Genomic DNA, 16,241 nt, shown 5'->3' on the forward strand with positions numbered 1-16,241 from the left:
TTGTGCAAACTGCTGGTGTTTACACACGGTACCAACATAAAATGAGTGGTCTGTATCTACACCAGCAATTGGCCTCTTTGTTAGCTATGTCCTGAGGAAAGGTTTAGTGGATACCAACTGCTAACCTGGATAACAAGGAACTTATTTGATACAGTGAGTCCTGATCTATCAATATGCAGATGATGTTCACATATAGGCCCAAACTGTCATTTTATGTGCTTGAACAGAGAAGGAAGAAAGGTACACAAAGGAATTTTCAAAATACACCTACTGCACAATGAGTATGTATTTCAACTGAGCCCCGAAAATCTAAACACGAACTTCTAAAAAAAACAAGTCACTTAATAAAAATATTCTCTCATCAATGGCATCAGGAAGGGTGACAAGTTTGCGTTTCCCCCTCAGCACACCCATTTCCTCTGTCTTTCCCATAAGATAAGATTTATGATTATACTAAAACACCCTGTCTAACCCAAACACTCCTTCCCACAAAAAAGGGGTTGTTTCTATAACAGAGGAGTCCATGGACATCCAAAACTCAGAACAGAGATAAGTGATTCTAAGGTTAGGAGACAAGGAACTGTGCTTAATGTTCATACATCAAGTCACTTCCTTCTTCAAGTCATAATTATTTTTTACAGTTATAGTTCTGCCTCTGGGAGTTGAAAAGGAGTTGTTTGAGCAGGGAAGAAATGACAGAAACTGAAGAGCAAAAGTGATATAGGACATACCTGAGTTAAGTCTGTTTTTATAATGCATTACTTACACAGAGATGAGTTATCCTGGGTCCTTTTTCATCCTTTGCTAAGATTTTGGCTTGTAATTTGCACAAACATATACAAAACTGCTCTCCCACAACACCAGAGGTATTGAGGCAGTTAAATCTGTGTGTAAATCCACATTTGTGCAAAGATCAAGGGCTAATGATGCCAATTTAAAGAAGCAGTTAATAGGACAGACATCAGAGGTTAACAGTACATAAGGCAGTTTTTACTTTGGTCCTTTTTGTACCACTTAATCCAGCCAGTCCCACCTGCTCTGCACAGTGCACTAGATAAACATACAAACTTCAAAGAGCAGCAGTGACCCTAAAGCAAGCAGTGAGAAATCCCTCTTTTTGCATTTTCACACATCTCCCATACAAGACACCTCCCTAACCTCTTTCCTTTTTCTCTCTAGCTGGTCAAGTCTGTAACTGGTCCTCTTGCCACTTATCCTCCGCTTCTCCACCTCATATAATCTCTGAGCATTGTGCTTGTTGACATCAAGGTTCAGATGGACGCTTACAACTGCCGTCAGAAGTTTCATTGCTAAAAAAGAAACAAACCCAACACATTTAGCTTAGCTCAGAGATATGTAGCGTAAAAATATTCACCACTTTACCACAAAAAGGATATGGTTAGCCAAATCCATTTTATATCCAAAATATGAACATTACTAGATTATAGTAATTTATTTTAAAATACAGTGTTTATCTTAAAGCAGACAATTTTCAAAAAAGGAAAACTAAGTTCTATTTCTGGTGATTTACAACTTTTGGTCAGAGTTCTAGTCAGAGAAGTAATTTACTGGCCAACTCTTAGTTTACGTAATTCTGACTTTTCTGCAAAAGAATCTAGAATTGTGGAACATTTTCAGAAACAAAAAAAGAAAAACAAGAAAAGCAGGGAAGCTGTTTCAGAAAAGCCTGTGAATCTTAATTTTAATTGAATTGACAAAAACTCATGTTCCCCTAAGGATCATTAGATACTTTGTATAGATTTCAAGTGGGTTTTTTGAGCCTTCAAAGCAAACAAGTACTATAGAATAAATTATACTTTAAGTGCTCTTTGCATGGCGAAGAGGGTATTTACTAGTTTTAGGGGGAAAAAAAAGTTGCAGCTTTAGAATCACTATGCTTCATGAAACCAAAATGTGTAACTAGCAATGCTCTTTTTAGCACAGAGACCACAAAAATAGCAGCTCTGCAAAGGAATCTTTTTTACATGAAGCGCTTAATGCAACCTCATCACATTAATTAGTGGAGGGAGGAAAATAAAGTAGAAAACTATGAAAAAAAAGCAATTACTGAAAAAAAAAGACTCAGAACAGCATAATTCTAAAGTCAGTCATGTCAGGCACTAAAGAAAATTTCTTTATAAAGAAAAAATTGGGCTAGATCTATCATATCTAAAGCACCCAAATTCCATTCAGATATACATGGGAACAAACAATTCATATTACAGACAACTGTATAACAAATATTAGGAGGAAGGCAGTCTCAGTGCATAAGAGAACTGCTCAAGTAAACAGAGCTTTTCACTTCAGAGCAGTTTTGTTTGTACACAAGACAACAAAACTCTACCTACTCTAAAGACTATCTCCAGAAACTCTGCAAGTTATTTTACCTGCCAAAGTGCTTGTGTGTCTAAAGGCTCTGACCATGGAGTCCGCTAAGCCCGTAAGCAATGAGATGACAGTGTCCATCAAGTAGCTATCATACAGGATGCTGCACTGGCACTGCTGGACAAGCACTGCAATAAATTCACAGAAATTGGCCTTGAACTTCTTCCAATAAGGTCCTGTTCTGATCAGTGGGTAGTCTTCGTTGTCCTGCACAAGAAAGATAAGTCAAGAGAAAACACGCTAACTATCTTTGTGCATCCATATCTCTCCCTCTGAATATCAGAAAGAGTTTTGTTGAGTTTCACTTCATGTCCCAAAAACTTTTTTCATGGTTATTACTCCAAAGCAGGGACAAGCAACTAGGCTACAAGCAAGCACAGAGACAAAATAGCTTCATCATAGCTACACTATCATGACAGCTCCCATTTGAAAACAATGTACATGAGGTAGCTGCGAACAGACAGGAGGAGAGGGTGTGTGAAGCCAGAGCATCATAAATAACTTTCACTGGCATAAACCATGAGCACTCATGGCCCCTTCTACTTCCTCACAGGTAGTAATGTCTTTCCTCTTCCTGCAAAAGCATGGTAAAATCCAGGCAGGAAATTAAATGAGTGTAAGTGGAGACAAGCAACTGTAGTGTGAACAGGATGAGATTGTTTTCCTCAGCAGCACTGCCAGTTTATCAGGTTAAAGCTTAATGACATAGGAGCCATTCACCTATGCCGCCCACACCAGGGTCTCCAAAAACTTCCACAAAAACAGGAAGTAGGCAATACCTTTGACGTTACACAAAAAGCAAGTTACAATAAAACCATAAGTGTTCACAGTACAGTTGATACTGCTGGGAGGTAAGAAGACAGAGGGAAGTTCAAATGACTCCTCATACAAAATGGTGCACCTTATGTGAAAGGCACACTAGGGAGACTTTGTAAAAGGCAACCACAGACAGTGTGCATATTTATTTCATTTACACATCACAGATCCCAGGAATGGTTCAAAATATGAATTTTCATCCTGACAGCTTCCAAGCATGAGTGAAGCTAAAGAACTCCAAAAATTCGGTCATTACAGAAAACTTCATCCTGAAGACGGGCCGTTGTTAAGCTGGTCCTTCACTAGGTGGTCAAACACCTTCTCAGACATATTCTAACATACAGCTTCACATCCAGCATAACTTTGTGTACTTTAAAAGTACACTTTATGCTCTTCTCTCTTAACTTTGTTTCCAAAGCACAGGGGCCATGGTTTTATAGAAAAATAAATGCAAACCCAGACTGATCACAAGGTGGGCCACAAAATATACTGGAAAGCTAGAATTTGGGATGTGTTCCTAGTCAGGTTGTAAGAGTCAGTTCAGAGCCTAACAGCAGCAGCAAGTGCCAAGACAGAAAGGGAAGTTCTCATCAAGCCCCATCTAATGCTCCTTGATCCTGACACAGACAGAAGACAATCTGCAACTTCAGGAAATACCTACTTTACCACCATAGCTTACTCCTCGATCTGAAAAGCAGCAGCACAAATTCACAAAATCTCACTTTTCAAGAGCATTTCTACTATCCTTGTTTATTGCATTAGGATACTGTATAACGGTAACATGCATATTGTAAATATATAAACAACACAATGGGTACACCACACCACCTAAATTGAGGCACCTAACTTGGTGCTTAAACCCTTGGTGCCTTGGTCCCTTAGATTCCTTCCATAACCAGTAGAGAAGCAGCTCTGATTCCAGAAATCAAGTCAGATTAGGCACTTAACACAGGTTCTTCCAGAAACTATTGAAATCACCCAAGTGAGTGGTGTGAGCTCCTGCTCTGATTTAACCTGGAAATGTTTCCTTCTTTCATAGAGAGTCTATGTAAACGGAGGAAAATCCAAACAAAGTGCCAACAAGGAATTCTCCACAATGCTGCAATTGTTGTATGGGAAGAGGTATTGCAGAAAAGCTGATTCTGCTCCCAAAATATTCTTCCAACTAAACATTTATTTGGACAAATCTATCTGCCAAAACCTCTGTGCGCATATACATGCGCACACATATGGGTGCATACTCATACGTCTGTGTGTAGAGCTTGCTAGAGGGGATGGGGAACATTCCTGAGCACCACTGCAACTTGACACACATCAGTCTGTTCAAAATGCTGATGTCTCACCTCTTTGACATCAGTAGTGAGAAACAGACACTTTAAAAGTGTGTGTTCATCCAAACCAGAGGTCTAAAATAGACCCGATGAGGCACCTCTAGAAATGCACAATTATCTCCATTCACTAACACACACTTTGACTACTACTGATGTGTCTGCCTACACTGGAAACAGGATATACAGCCACAGAAAATGCTGTACTTCAGCTGTAGAGAACTACAGTAGTCCTACCATGTCCACCGGCCAAGTAACTGTCAGGATCCAAGGATAGGCCATGAATTTCTTGTACTGCAACCCAGTTTCCTGTAATGCAGGAGACAAAATTTTGAAAGCTTGACAATGAAATGGCACAGTTAATTAATAAACAAAAAAGTATCACAAAACTTGCAAAATCTTTAAAAGGCTATTAGAACTTCAGAGGATGTGTATTACAGGTGGTTCAGACAATCCAAAACATGAAATAAAATCTAAATCCTTCTCATCTTGGTAGTTTTTATTTATAACCAATGACAGAAGAAAAACACACTTTTATATAAAACCTGAGTTTTCTTGCTACAAGTAAGACCCAACTTGTTTTCAAAATTTATAAGCAAACACATACAAGGTATAATTCTCATTATTAATTCTAAGATATGGCTCCTCAGCAAGTCTACGTGTATATCCCTTTCTAACATTTAGTACCTTGGTACTGTAAAACATCCAAACTAAAAAAAAAAAAAAAATTTGAGCTTTTCAAATTATAGAGAAATGTCAGCACTAGTGTAACTTGATTCAGAGATGTTTTCTCAACTCTGCAATTATTCCAAGACAAAAGGCATGAAATCTAGAGTTATTTATTACGCTCAGTGAAGTAAAAGTACTTCTATCCCTATGTGGTTGAACAGTTATACATCAAACTTAACTCTTCCACTGATAAACATTTCAGCAACAAAATGGGAAATGGAAGGAAATCTATAAAAGAACAAAGAACTACAAAAAATAAAATGTCACATACAGAAAGAAAAGCAGAAGAGAGAAACAGAATAGTTTAAGAAAGAAGGAAAACAGTGGTCCTAAAGACAAGTCTCTCTCACCACTAAGGAATATCACAGACCACAAAGAGGAAACACCTCAACGATCACATTCTCTGCAGCCAACACCAGTAAAAGTTTTCACAGAATCACAGAAAGACTGAAATTGAGAAAGACTCTTTGAGATCACCTAAACCAACCCTACCTGCTCAGTCAGCCAAAGTAGGCTGCCCAGGGCCATGTGTAACTGGTACCCCTGCTCTCAATCCCTGCTAATGTGTTTAGCGTAACTCATGCCATTTTATGAGGCAAGCACCACTTCTCTGTGATCAAGCAGGTCACATATTCATTCCCTTTCCCTCATTCTCAGGACCAGAAGGTCCTGTGAAACAAGTAGACAAACCAAACAGATTTCTTCTTTCCCTTCCTAAGGGTCTCCTGGTTCCTGAGCTCCAGGCCAATTACTCCCTTCCTCACTGGCCTTGAAGGTCCCACACATCCAGATAAGACAGCTGGTGGCAATGACCTAGTCACAGAGCAGGGAAGCATCATTGCAAGTAGAACAGTCTATAGAATCAAGGGGTTGCAAGACCTAAATGATGAACTTTGACCAGAGTTGCTGCTGCACAGTGAGACCTAAGCTGTATTATAAATTCTATATTATGCTATTATATTGATTCTGCTTATAGAAATCCTGTGCCATTTTAATCATAAATTCTGTGCTAAAATAATAATAATATATTGTTAAGAAAAAAAGCTCTAATTGTAACTACAATTAGTGCCACCATCATTCTGCCAAGGATCCCCTGAAAGTACGTGTCAGGTGATGCCTTGTGCAGTAAAACAATATTTTCACAGACACTCCACAACCGCTCTGGGCAACCTGTTCCACTTCTTAAACATCCTCCCAGTAAAAGTTTTCTTGTGTTCAGGTGAAATGTCATACATTTCTGATTGTGCTCTATCTTGGCTTGCCTTTGTGCTCACTGTCTCACTGGGCACCATTGAAGCTGTGCTTCCTCCTTGTCATTCTGTCACATCAGGTATTTTTACACATGATGAGATTCCTCTGAGCCACCTTCTTCCCAGACTGAACAGGCTCAAATCTCTCAGCCTCTCCTCATATGAGAGCTCATAAATTATCTTCATGGCCCTTCACTGGACTCACTCCAGTAAACCCATCTCTCTCTCTTGTACTGTGAGGCCCAGAACTCAACACAGCACTCCAGATGTGGTCTCAGTAGTATGAACAGAGAGGAAGGATCACCTGCCAGGACCTGCTGGCAATGCTCTGCCTAATGCAGCCCAGGAGGCTGTTGGTCAACTTTGCTGTGAGGGCGCATTGCTGACTCATGTTCATTTTGTCATCCACGCAGAGATCCTACTCTGCGGATGTTGCAATTAGTTAACTGAACAGCAATGCCATGGTTGAATCACTGAAATCATCAGGAATGAAGAATTACATAAAAACCTTTAATTTTTCAATCCTCTGAATGCTAGAAACAATATAAATTAAAAGGCAAGATGAGGTACTCAAGCACATCTATGGCAATATTCTCCACTCTCATTACTGCTTTCACTACTACCATAATTTTAAAAAATGGTTTTGAAATTGCAGTAGTCCTCTATGGCACCATTCCTCAACTAACTTAACCACTAACTGACATTTCCATCTAATTTATGAAAAAGATAAGAGAGAACTTACTTTCTCTATATAGCATGCAGAATACAGTTTCTAAGGTAACTGTAGAACCTTCCTTTTCGCCCACCAGGACAGATGAAAAGGTTACAGAGCTGTAATACTTCCAGGATGATGATGACAATAATCACATGTTTGTATCTGTCAGAGTGCCTACACTACCATGAGTGTTATTCAGGGCTAATTTAGTTGGCAAAGAAGTGCCAGATTACTAATTCATATGGCCAGACACATATCGGATCATTTCTGTCAAAAATTAGCCCAAGTAGTACTACACTTCTAAAATGAAGAAAACCATATTGGCAAATTCATCCTCTGTGGGAATTTCTACAGCAGCTGGTCTTTGAGAGATGCTCAATTAAAGCAAGGCTGATGGCTGCTGCTTGACAAATCAATTCAGAGATGACAAATACAGAAAAAAAAAAAAAGCACAGAAGCAACTGTGAGAACACTGCAGAAAATTTAATGTTGTCATAATTAGCCAAGGAGCAGTCAAGCAGAGAAACATCATTGTAAAGCTGCATGTTTTTCTTAACAATCCACAAGAAATGAGATCTTCACTATTTTCTCAAAATTATCTAAAAATTTGTCTTGTTTCATATGACAACACAATTATTAAAAATCATAGTATCAATAAAGCAGAAGGAACAGATTCAAATATCATTTAAAAATAACTCATCAGTAATCCATATTCGTATTTTTTAAAGGACCCATCAACCAAATACCAAAGGAACCATCTACCTGCTGCAACGCCAAGTTATATTTACCTGCATAAAGTCACTATCAAAAGAACTCCTAAGAGAAAGCCAGATTTATGAAAACTGCAGTTAGACAGCCCTAATAAAACTCTCAAAATAAAAGCGACTTACAAAAAACATATCCTGCTGCTGCTAAAATGGGTCATTATTTCTCTTCTGAAAAACAGGATTTTTTTTTTTTTTTTTTTTAATTAAAGGAAATGGGACACAGCTCCTGATAAGCAACAGGAACTTTGTCCAGGTTGGCTACTAAGATAGAGCCTATTATTTATATAAAAAAGGCATGCAAAGTCAAAGCTGTGCCTACCTTGTCAAAGGTCTCCGTCATTTTTCGCATGACATCTTTCTTGTGCAAACTTTGAAACATCTCTGCTGTTACCATGCCTAGGAAAGTAATGTTTTAAAAACAGGAATTACCAACAACCACACAACAATAATCAAGTCCAATCACAGTAAGGACTTTATTTTAAACTTAGAAACACCAAGAAAGGGGGACTCTTTTTTATCTATCTGCGGCGCTGCTGTGGGCAACAGGTATATAAAGAGACACATAAGTTCACAGATAGGAAAAAGTACTGATGAACCAAAAGTGAAATTTACTTTAGAGAAGTCTCCTCTGTGCTGTCTGGCCCTGTCTCTGTCCACTCATTTACTTCAAGGATTTACTAAAATTTTGCCCACTGCTAGTCAAAGACCCCAAAACACTAGAGACAAGGCATATTAGCCAAAGACCTGTGAAAAAAAAAAAAAAAGAAGTGTAAAAGGTACATTTCTAGCTGCCTAAATACACTCAGAAGTTTCAAACTAACCGAACTGTCTTCTTAAAACTCTTACTTGACATCCTGAAGCATTTCACTAGCAGATTGTCCCCACAGATCAGCGTCTCAGTGTTTGTTATCAAACAGACAGCTTCACCACCCTCTGGTAAAAGCAGCCACAATGAGGCAACAGATTTCTTTTCTAGCCACCAAAGAAGAGAGCTGAATTTGTTAGCTGCTTATTTTCAAACAAAGATACCAGCATTAAAAAATAAACTCAGAAATTACAAAACAAAAGGCAACTGAAACCACTGGATTTTAATTAGAACGCTCATCAAAACCATCTTCCCTGTGTGGGGATTCTGCAAAGCCATGTGACATACCACTTCAGAAACCTGACCTTGCAAACCACGTTCAAATACAACTCTCAGAGCCGGAATGTTGTGAACACAGAGTCAAAGAATTTAACCAGCAGCATTCTTTACTATGAGTCCTGCCCATCTGGAGCTTGTCTTAACGAACAGTATGGATTATAAGTACGTGATTTACTGAAGAGAAAAATTCCATTTTAGAAAGCACACTTCAGGCTATTCTCATCCACAGACAACAGAAAGGGCTACTAAGAGGGTGAATTACCTTGACAGCCTGAGCACTGAATGAAGAAGTTGATCAGATCTAGAAGTGCCACATTCCTGTCTTGTTTATAAGCTTCAACCCAGTCATCTACTACAGACTAGAACAGATTAAAAAAATCATTAGTCAGGAGCTGAACACAGTACGCTATACTCCACTGACAATACCCATAATAAAGACACAAATTAACTGTTCCATCTCCATTAAATTATAAAAACAAGAAGAAACTCCACACAATTCTGTTCCATTTCTAATAGTTCTAAAAGACTCCTCCTGGGGCAAAATGAAGCGTTAAACTACTCATAACCACAGTTTTACTAAATTTAATATTAAAAAAAAGTCATTCTCCTGACTTCTTGCTAGTAACAGTTTAATTTAAAAACAAAACAAAAAAAACCCCAAACAAACACATAAAAAAACCAAACACATACATTTAACCAGTGTACCATCTAATAATTAGTATTAAATTATACTAGCAATTTTGTCTGGGAGTTCTCTTCTTCTCCAGCATTTGGTTTGTGCAGTAAATTGAAACAGTTCACATGCTACATGTAAGCCAAAAAGCAACTCCAGATTTCATCTCTAGTGCAGTACAGCCTACAGTCTGTGTGTGACACAGGCCTCCTTGGACAAGCCATCCAGGCTTCAGCCCCTGGTAGTGCCACACAGGTCTGCTAAATTCTAGCAGCAGCAGCAGCAGAGCTCAAGCTCTACTGCCTTTCCAGGACCTTCCTGTCATGGTTTGCAAAGCAGAAGGCGAGCTCTTCAGGGAGCTCTACTGAAGTTAACACAGCTGTAGCATGGCAAAAGTCCATCCACACAAACATCCTGGAAAAACTAAGGTTTGGCATCCACAATATAAACGTACTTTTCATGCATGCGTGCACAGACACGCACACACGCTTTGCTTACAGACACTACACACTGGAGACATAGGTATAACTCTGTATAAAAATATTTGGGGCTCCAGATTTTCCTACGCATGTACAAACATAATGTATACATGTGCTCACAGAGTATGGGGAGGTGGGCTTCCTCACACTGAAGAAAGTTTATACAGACGCACAGGAAACCTGATTATTACGCAAACTACTATCAAACCACATTGGAATAGAGGTAAAAGAAAAATATCAAAACGAAAGAACCTGGGGAGGAAAAAAAAAAAAAAACAACATAACAGTTGTTCAATCAAACATGTTTCTTCCCCATCTACGCCAAAATGTAAATGCTCCACAGTATAAATGACTGAAATACTGTTTATCCACCTTCCCTCTACCAAGTCCTTACAAAATTCAGCGCTAGAAATACCTGCATGGCCTGCTTCCCCATGCTAACCACTTCAAACAATGTAACTGCCTCAACGACTTCGCCATTCTGCAGCCGGCTCACTCTCCTGCTGCTGGTAGAATTCCTCCTTACGTTTTCACACTGTTTTCGGACCTTCCGTTTCTCTCTCTGAAATGAGTCAAGCAAAGAAAGCACGTGAGAAAACGCAGTGCACACCAGACGTTCACAGACACATGAATTATCCCCTAACAATGAGTTTATTTCACCCTTATTGTAATCATTTCTCCAGGCTGCTAACTTTTACCCTCCAAGGACACCCACAAAGCTTTCTCAAACACAACTGTATTAAAAGGGAATGAAAGAAAGGATTTATATTTCTGAATTTTTTCTCAACAATGAGTCATAAGCATAGGAAGGTATAACAGGAAAGAAGCTTCTGTACAGTTGAGTACTACCCAGAAGGCAGTTTTAAGTGTCAGCTGTAATTTCTGAAGAACAGACAGCAAGCACATAAACTCCTCTAGATCTTTTCATTCTCAGCTTGAACTCACAACCTGCAAATCAACATCAGCTGCACACCAAGCCCAGGGAAGGAAAATCACATGCTGAAATGAACTGAGAGCCAGAACTGAGGCTATGATGCCAGCCAATGGAATTTGAGGGTCAAGCTATATCCAGTAACTAGATTTTAGATGCACTGAGATCGCATTATGTAATACCCATTCTTGTAACAATTGAATGAGACAGAAAATAAATTCTGCAATTTAAAATAATTAAATCTTTTTTTAAAGTTTTAAAACTGACTTACTGGTGTTTTCAGGTTGCCATTTCTCACACAGTTGCCATTCTGCACAGCAGACTCAGGCACAGTCTCATCATGGACAGCATTCACTCTAAAGTGCAACAAACACGTTGAAGGGGTTAGCAGTAAGAACACAGAACTACACACTTCAGCACAAACAACAGAGGAAAATGAAAGCATATATATGTATTTTAGTATTTTTAATTAATTGTTTGGAAGTTATGGCATTTTGTTACTAAAAAACAAACAGCAAACTTTAAAAGTACAACAGAAATTTGGGCCTTTTTCACACTATTGGCTTTCCTGTAAGATATACAGAAAATTAGAAAACTAGGAAAACTATCAAAGAAAGTAGAAAGTAAGTAAATGAAACAGAAAGCTGATGTTGACTTAGTGCAGCCTTTGTTGACTTAAGAGCTTTCCACCATGAACCAAGAACACAAGAATGCATTCATTCTGCGGGTGCTCTAAACAAAACAAGGCAGTCATATTTGACAGGTGTACAATTTAAAATGAGAGAAGGAATCTGGTTTATCTTGTGTAGAAAACATGCTGAAGAAAAAAGACACATAAGAAATTTCATTTGCAGGTCATTGCTAATACGATGGAGGAATAATTTGATAAAGAAAGATGCACCTTCTGGGAGATCTGAAGCCATACATTTATCTGCAATGAAATCATGCCACTTTTCATCATTCCCAATTATAACAATGTGCTTTGCCAAAGGTCACATTTGAGCAGACGAGCTGGATCCCACTTGTGCAGCAGGTCCAGTGCTGGAAGCTGACTGCTATGGCCTCCTTTTAAACTACAGTGGCCAGGACATGAAGCCAGTTGACTTGTACTATAAGAAGGCACAAAAAGAAAGTAAATATGAGAGTGTACAATTACTTTTATTTTCATGATATTGCTGCAACAAGAGTGTGCAAACACAAGTGACCACTTTACAAAGGAAAAAACAGTGTATCACACTACCAAATACAGTCAGCCCTCCAGTATCCAGTGTTGGCTAACCCAGATGGAGAATTAACTGTGATATGGATGCTGAGCCAGCAAGGTTTATCAATGCCAGATAAGCATTCTTGTTGCTCTTCTTCCCAAGACTGCTTTGCAAAGCAAATTCTGAGGCTGAATAGCATCAACTGCAAGACCAAGGTCTTGATGTTATTTTGTCAGTGAGAGTAGACAGAAGCTTTCATTTTAAAATGTGTCTGTTTACTTTTTTAATCTATTGAGACACTTCTAAAAGCAATGTAGAATTATGCTTCGAAAGGCTCCTATAAAAATTGTATATAAATATAAAATTACATAAAAATGTGCAAAATTTCTAAATAAAGATATGTAAATGCTTACCTTCCCTACAGAGAAAAGTCCCATGGAAGTTAAAATCAGTTAACTATTTCTCATAGAAAAGTTCAAAACGTGCCACAATGTTTGACAAATGGAAGCAAAGAAAATAACTCAGGATGAACTAATTCTTCCATCAGGACTTCTAGCCTGGACTTTTGCAAGTGTAAAGTAGAATGAACTAGAGGTCACAGCTGAGTCAGCATGCTATAGGCAATCATTTGCAGAAGTTTTCAAATATCTTCTTTGATTTATAATTGTGAGCCACAGAAATTAAGTATCTCAAGTACCACCAGAGACTTCCTACCCGAAAAGAATAAGCAGCAAGAGATAGCAATATGTATTGCTCTTCTGATGCCAGTTTCTTCTGCTCTTCCCAGATTCCTCTACAGACCACAAAACCAAAAAGAATCCAAACGTGCCCGTCAAGTAGATGGTTCTCCTTTGTGATTAAATCCCTTCACTCTTGATTTCAAAGCAGAATGCAACATTACGGGGCTGGACTAACAAGTTCTCACTTGCACTGTTTAACTAGAACTACAACTCAGATGCAATCCAACGTGAGTTACGCGTTTCTCCATTATACCTCAACATAACACTTAACACGCTCTCAAAAAGTTTTCCTGAATTGTTTAGAAGTACTTTTTAGCAACTTACTCTATCCTATAATGAAAATAAATGCATTGCATTTGATTATAGCAACTATGATTGAGTTCAAGTTGATTTAAAACATTTAACTAATTAAAAAATCAGAACTGCTGCAGGACAGTTCCATCAAGTACTTGTCTGATCACGCACTGTTTTTAGTACTTCTGTCTAGAGCATACTTCTTTGAAGTTTTAACTCATTCATCACTTTCCCAAGAACATCCTGAAGGATGGCACTGCAGACAGCGTCTACTGGCCCTACGCTACTTACTTTGTACCTTATGCGAGACAAAATGCACTTGTAACAAAAGGGGCTCCACAAAGCAAGGGAATGCCTGGCATATGGAACAGCGCGTTACCAAAGCTCAGCAAAACCTGCATGAGCGAGAAGACCACCGATCTACAGCTTCCTCACGTTGGGCTCACAATGCCAAATAAAACAACGTATCTGGGATGAAACCAGTTAGAGTAACTGTCACACATGCAACTAAACATCTGTCCTAAACACTCAAAAACACTAAACACTAACATTAAAAAGCCTTTTGATTTCTGAACTATTTTGGTTATCAGCACACCACAGAACACAGCAATGCCCCAGGAAGAACTACAACAGACAACCTACACTAAAGTAGAGGTTTTTTAAAATTGAAATACTATCAATACTCTTGCTTCTCTTTTCTCTTTTTTTTTTTTTTTTCCTTTTAATACTGATGTTTCTGGTAAGGCTATTCATAAGGCAGGTACTTAAATATTTGCAGGAACTAGACCAGCATCAAGAAACTGAACCCCATAAAAGCACTTAGCAATCAAATGAGATATTTACATGGAGTTTTTATTTGCACAACTACATTTCTCTTGAAGAAACTGTTAAAAGAATTATGGCATCATCTTATCCTCTTGAGTCAAACAGGAGCTACTGTACCTAGTTGAGGAGGACATGGGGATCTGCAGCAATCCCCATCCACAACTCCATCTAACATCTTTTCGACTACAGGAGTGCAACAGTAGGTTTAACAAATTTTGAACTAGTTGAGTTTTTATTTCCTCCCCCTGTTATTCTACACCTTTTTGAGTATTTTTGCATACATAAATTCACTGCCTCAAGCATTGGAAGAAAGCTCTGAGCCATTTAGTTTGCTTCCATCAGCAATCAGTAATAAAGCAAAAGGAAAATTTCATTCCTATCTCATCCTAATTTTCACCTTTATGCCTGGTTACTTAAGGCTCAGAGACTCATTTTTACCTTGCATTGCTGCCACAACACGGTCCTTTCACTAGCACTTGATGAGATAAAACACCTGAAGTAGGAAGGAAGCCAAGTCCTACGTCTAGGCGTCAAACATAATACTACCGTGATAACTTCTGAATTCACTTTTGGAACATTTGGTGACTAACACTTAAAAAGAAAGCTACCTGTTTACCTAAAAGATAACATTATTCCTTCAGCTGTGTAAAAAGAAAATATGCGTTACTGCAAGAATCCTACACGTAGATTTTTTAAATTATAAATTTCAACACAAGTGTTTCAACTTTAAGAAGCAACATAAGAAGCTCCACTAAACAAATGCCAGGTGCCTTCAGGACACTTCTGAAGCTAAAAGGCTGGTTTCAGATGAAACATACTTGAAAAGCCATCTGGGAAGCTATATTAACTGTCATCATGGACTACAACTCCCTCAGCTCTCTTAAAGAGCACAATGAAGTAAAATACCTGGAGCAAACTGGCTCAGGTGACAGGGTCGGCAAAGACTGGGCTGCAGTGAGCTCAAAGCACGCAACACTGGACATCTAAGAAACTTCACTCTTTGAAATCAAACAAGATATGCCCAAATGTTTTAACTTTACCATTTATTTATTTATATCCGCTCTAGCAGAACTTCTAATTATCATTCTGTAAGTATGAATACTTTAATCATCTCAACTGATGATTGAAAAACACATTATAAGAGGGAGAAGACTAGATCCCTACAAAAACAGCTATGCTCCCCCGTCAGTCCCAACAGGGAGCCTACAGATTACTTAGTACTCTTGCCCCTCAGCATCCCCAAATTCACCACTGAGGAAAACACATGCACTGACCATGAATCTGCCTTTTTCTTTTTTTCAAAGTAGGTTCATTTGCACTGCAGTGAATAAGGCATAGAAAAGCTTGTAAGGCCCAGATCCCTTTCAAACAGCATAAAGCACTACACTAAGAGGATGCTAAACAATGCGTAAAAGGGAATAAAATGAAAACATTAGTAACAAGACACAGGGCACAGCAAATCCCTTTTTTTCCCCCCTCCCACCCAAAATGACACACTGTGATTGCCGCGGTATCAGCAAGACACAAACCCACGGGACAGCACCCTAATTTACCAAATAAATTTTATAGGCAACCTGCGCCAGGTCTTACTTTTGGCTGGGAAGGCTGCTGGCTGCGTTGGGCTCGGCTATCATTTCCTCTACATTCTTTCAGCAGCACAGACAGCAAAGTTGACACGACCTCCTGAAGGAACTTCACCGAGATCGGGAGCCTTAAAAACTTATCCCTACGGCTCTCGCGGGCGAAACAGGAGCCGAAAACTGTCATGAAAGGAAAACAAAGGGAGTTAATTCCAGGCAAACCGAGGCAGAGAGCCCCTCCCTCCCCGCGGCCGCAGAGGAGTATGAAACAGAGCAAGAAACTGAACCCACCGACGCCGTCGCTGTCCCTCCGGGGCGCTCCCCCGGCGCGGCGGGCCCGGGCCCAGCGCGGTGCCGGCGTCAATCACGGCCGCGCCTGG

At 39.1% G+C, this 16,241-nt stretch overlaps 1 protein-coding gene across 3 annotated transcripts in view; it reads right to left on the bottom strand.

Annotated features, from left to right (window-relative positions):
* LOC114059540 (cohesin subunit SA-2-like) overlaps nucleotides 1-16,223 on the bottom strand; it is a 57,440-nt gene extending 41,217 nt beyond the window's left edge. The window contains exons 1-10 of one of the 3 annotated variants that reach the window (XM_027888102.1): nucleotides 16,153-16,223; nucleotides 15,872-16,041; nucleotides 12,119-12,326; nucleotides 11,489-11,573; nucleotides 10,702-10,848; nucleotides 9,397-9,493; nucleotides 8,310-8,386; nucleotides 4,767-4,838; nucleotides 2,388-2,592; nucleotides 1,159-1,310 (exon numbers count right to left, since the gene is read on the bottom strand). In XM_027888102.1, coding sequence (XP_027743903.1) covers nucleotides 1,159-1,310; nucleotides 2,388-2,592; nucleotides 4,767-4,838; nucleotides 8,310-8,386; nucleotides 9,397-9,493; nucleotides 10,702-10,848; nucleotides 11,489-11,573; nucleotides 12,119-12,144 — 861 coding nt within the window. In that variant the 5' untranslated portion in view covers nucleotides 12,145-12,326; nucleotides 15,872-16,041; nucleotides 16,153-16,223. Of the gene's footprint in view, nucleotides 1-1,158; nucleotides 1,311-2,387; nucleotides 2,593-4,766; nucleotides 4,839-8,309; nucleotides 8,387-9,396; nucleotides 9,494-10,701; nucleotides 10,849-11,488; nucleotides 11,574-12,118; nucleotides 12,327-15,871; nucleotides 16,118-16,152 lie in introns of those variants that run through there. The other 2 variants (XM_027888100.1, XM_027888101.1) reach the window with 2 other exon arrangements.
* Between the last annotated feature and the right edge of the window lie 18 nt (nucleotides 16,224-16,241).

The sequence above is a fragment of the Empidonax traillii genome, unplaced genomic scaffold (genome assembly GCF_003031625.1).
Source record: "Empidonax traillii isolate 1590-97213 ecotype Southwest subspecies unplaced genomic scaffold, ASM303162v1 scaffold231:size1146757, whole genome shotgun sequence".
NCBI lineage: Eukaryota > Metazoa > Chordata > Aves > Passeriformes > Tyrannidae > Empidonax > Empidonax traillii.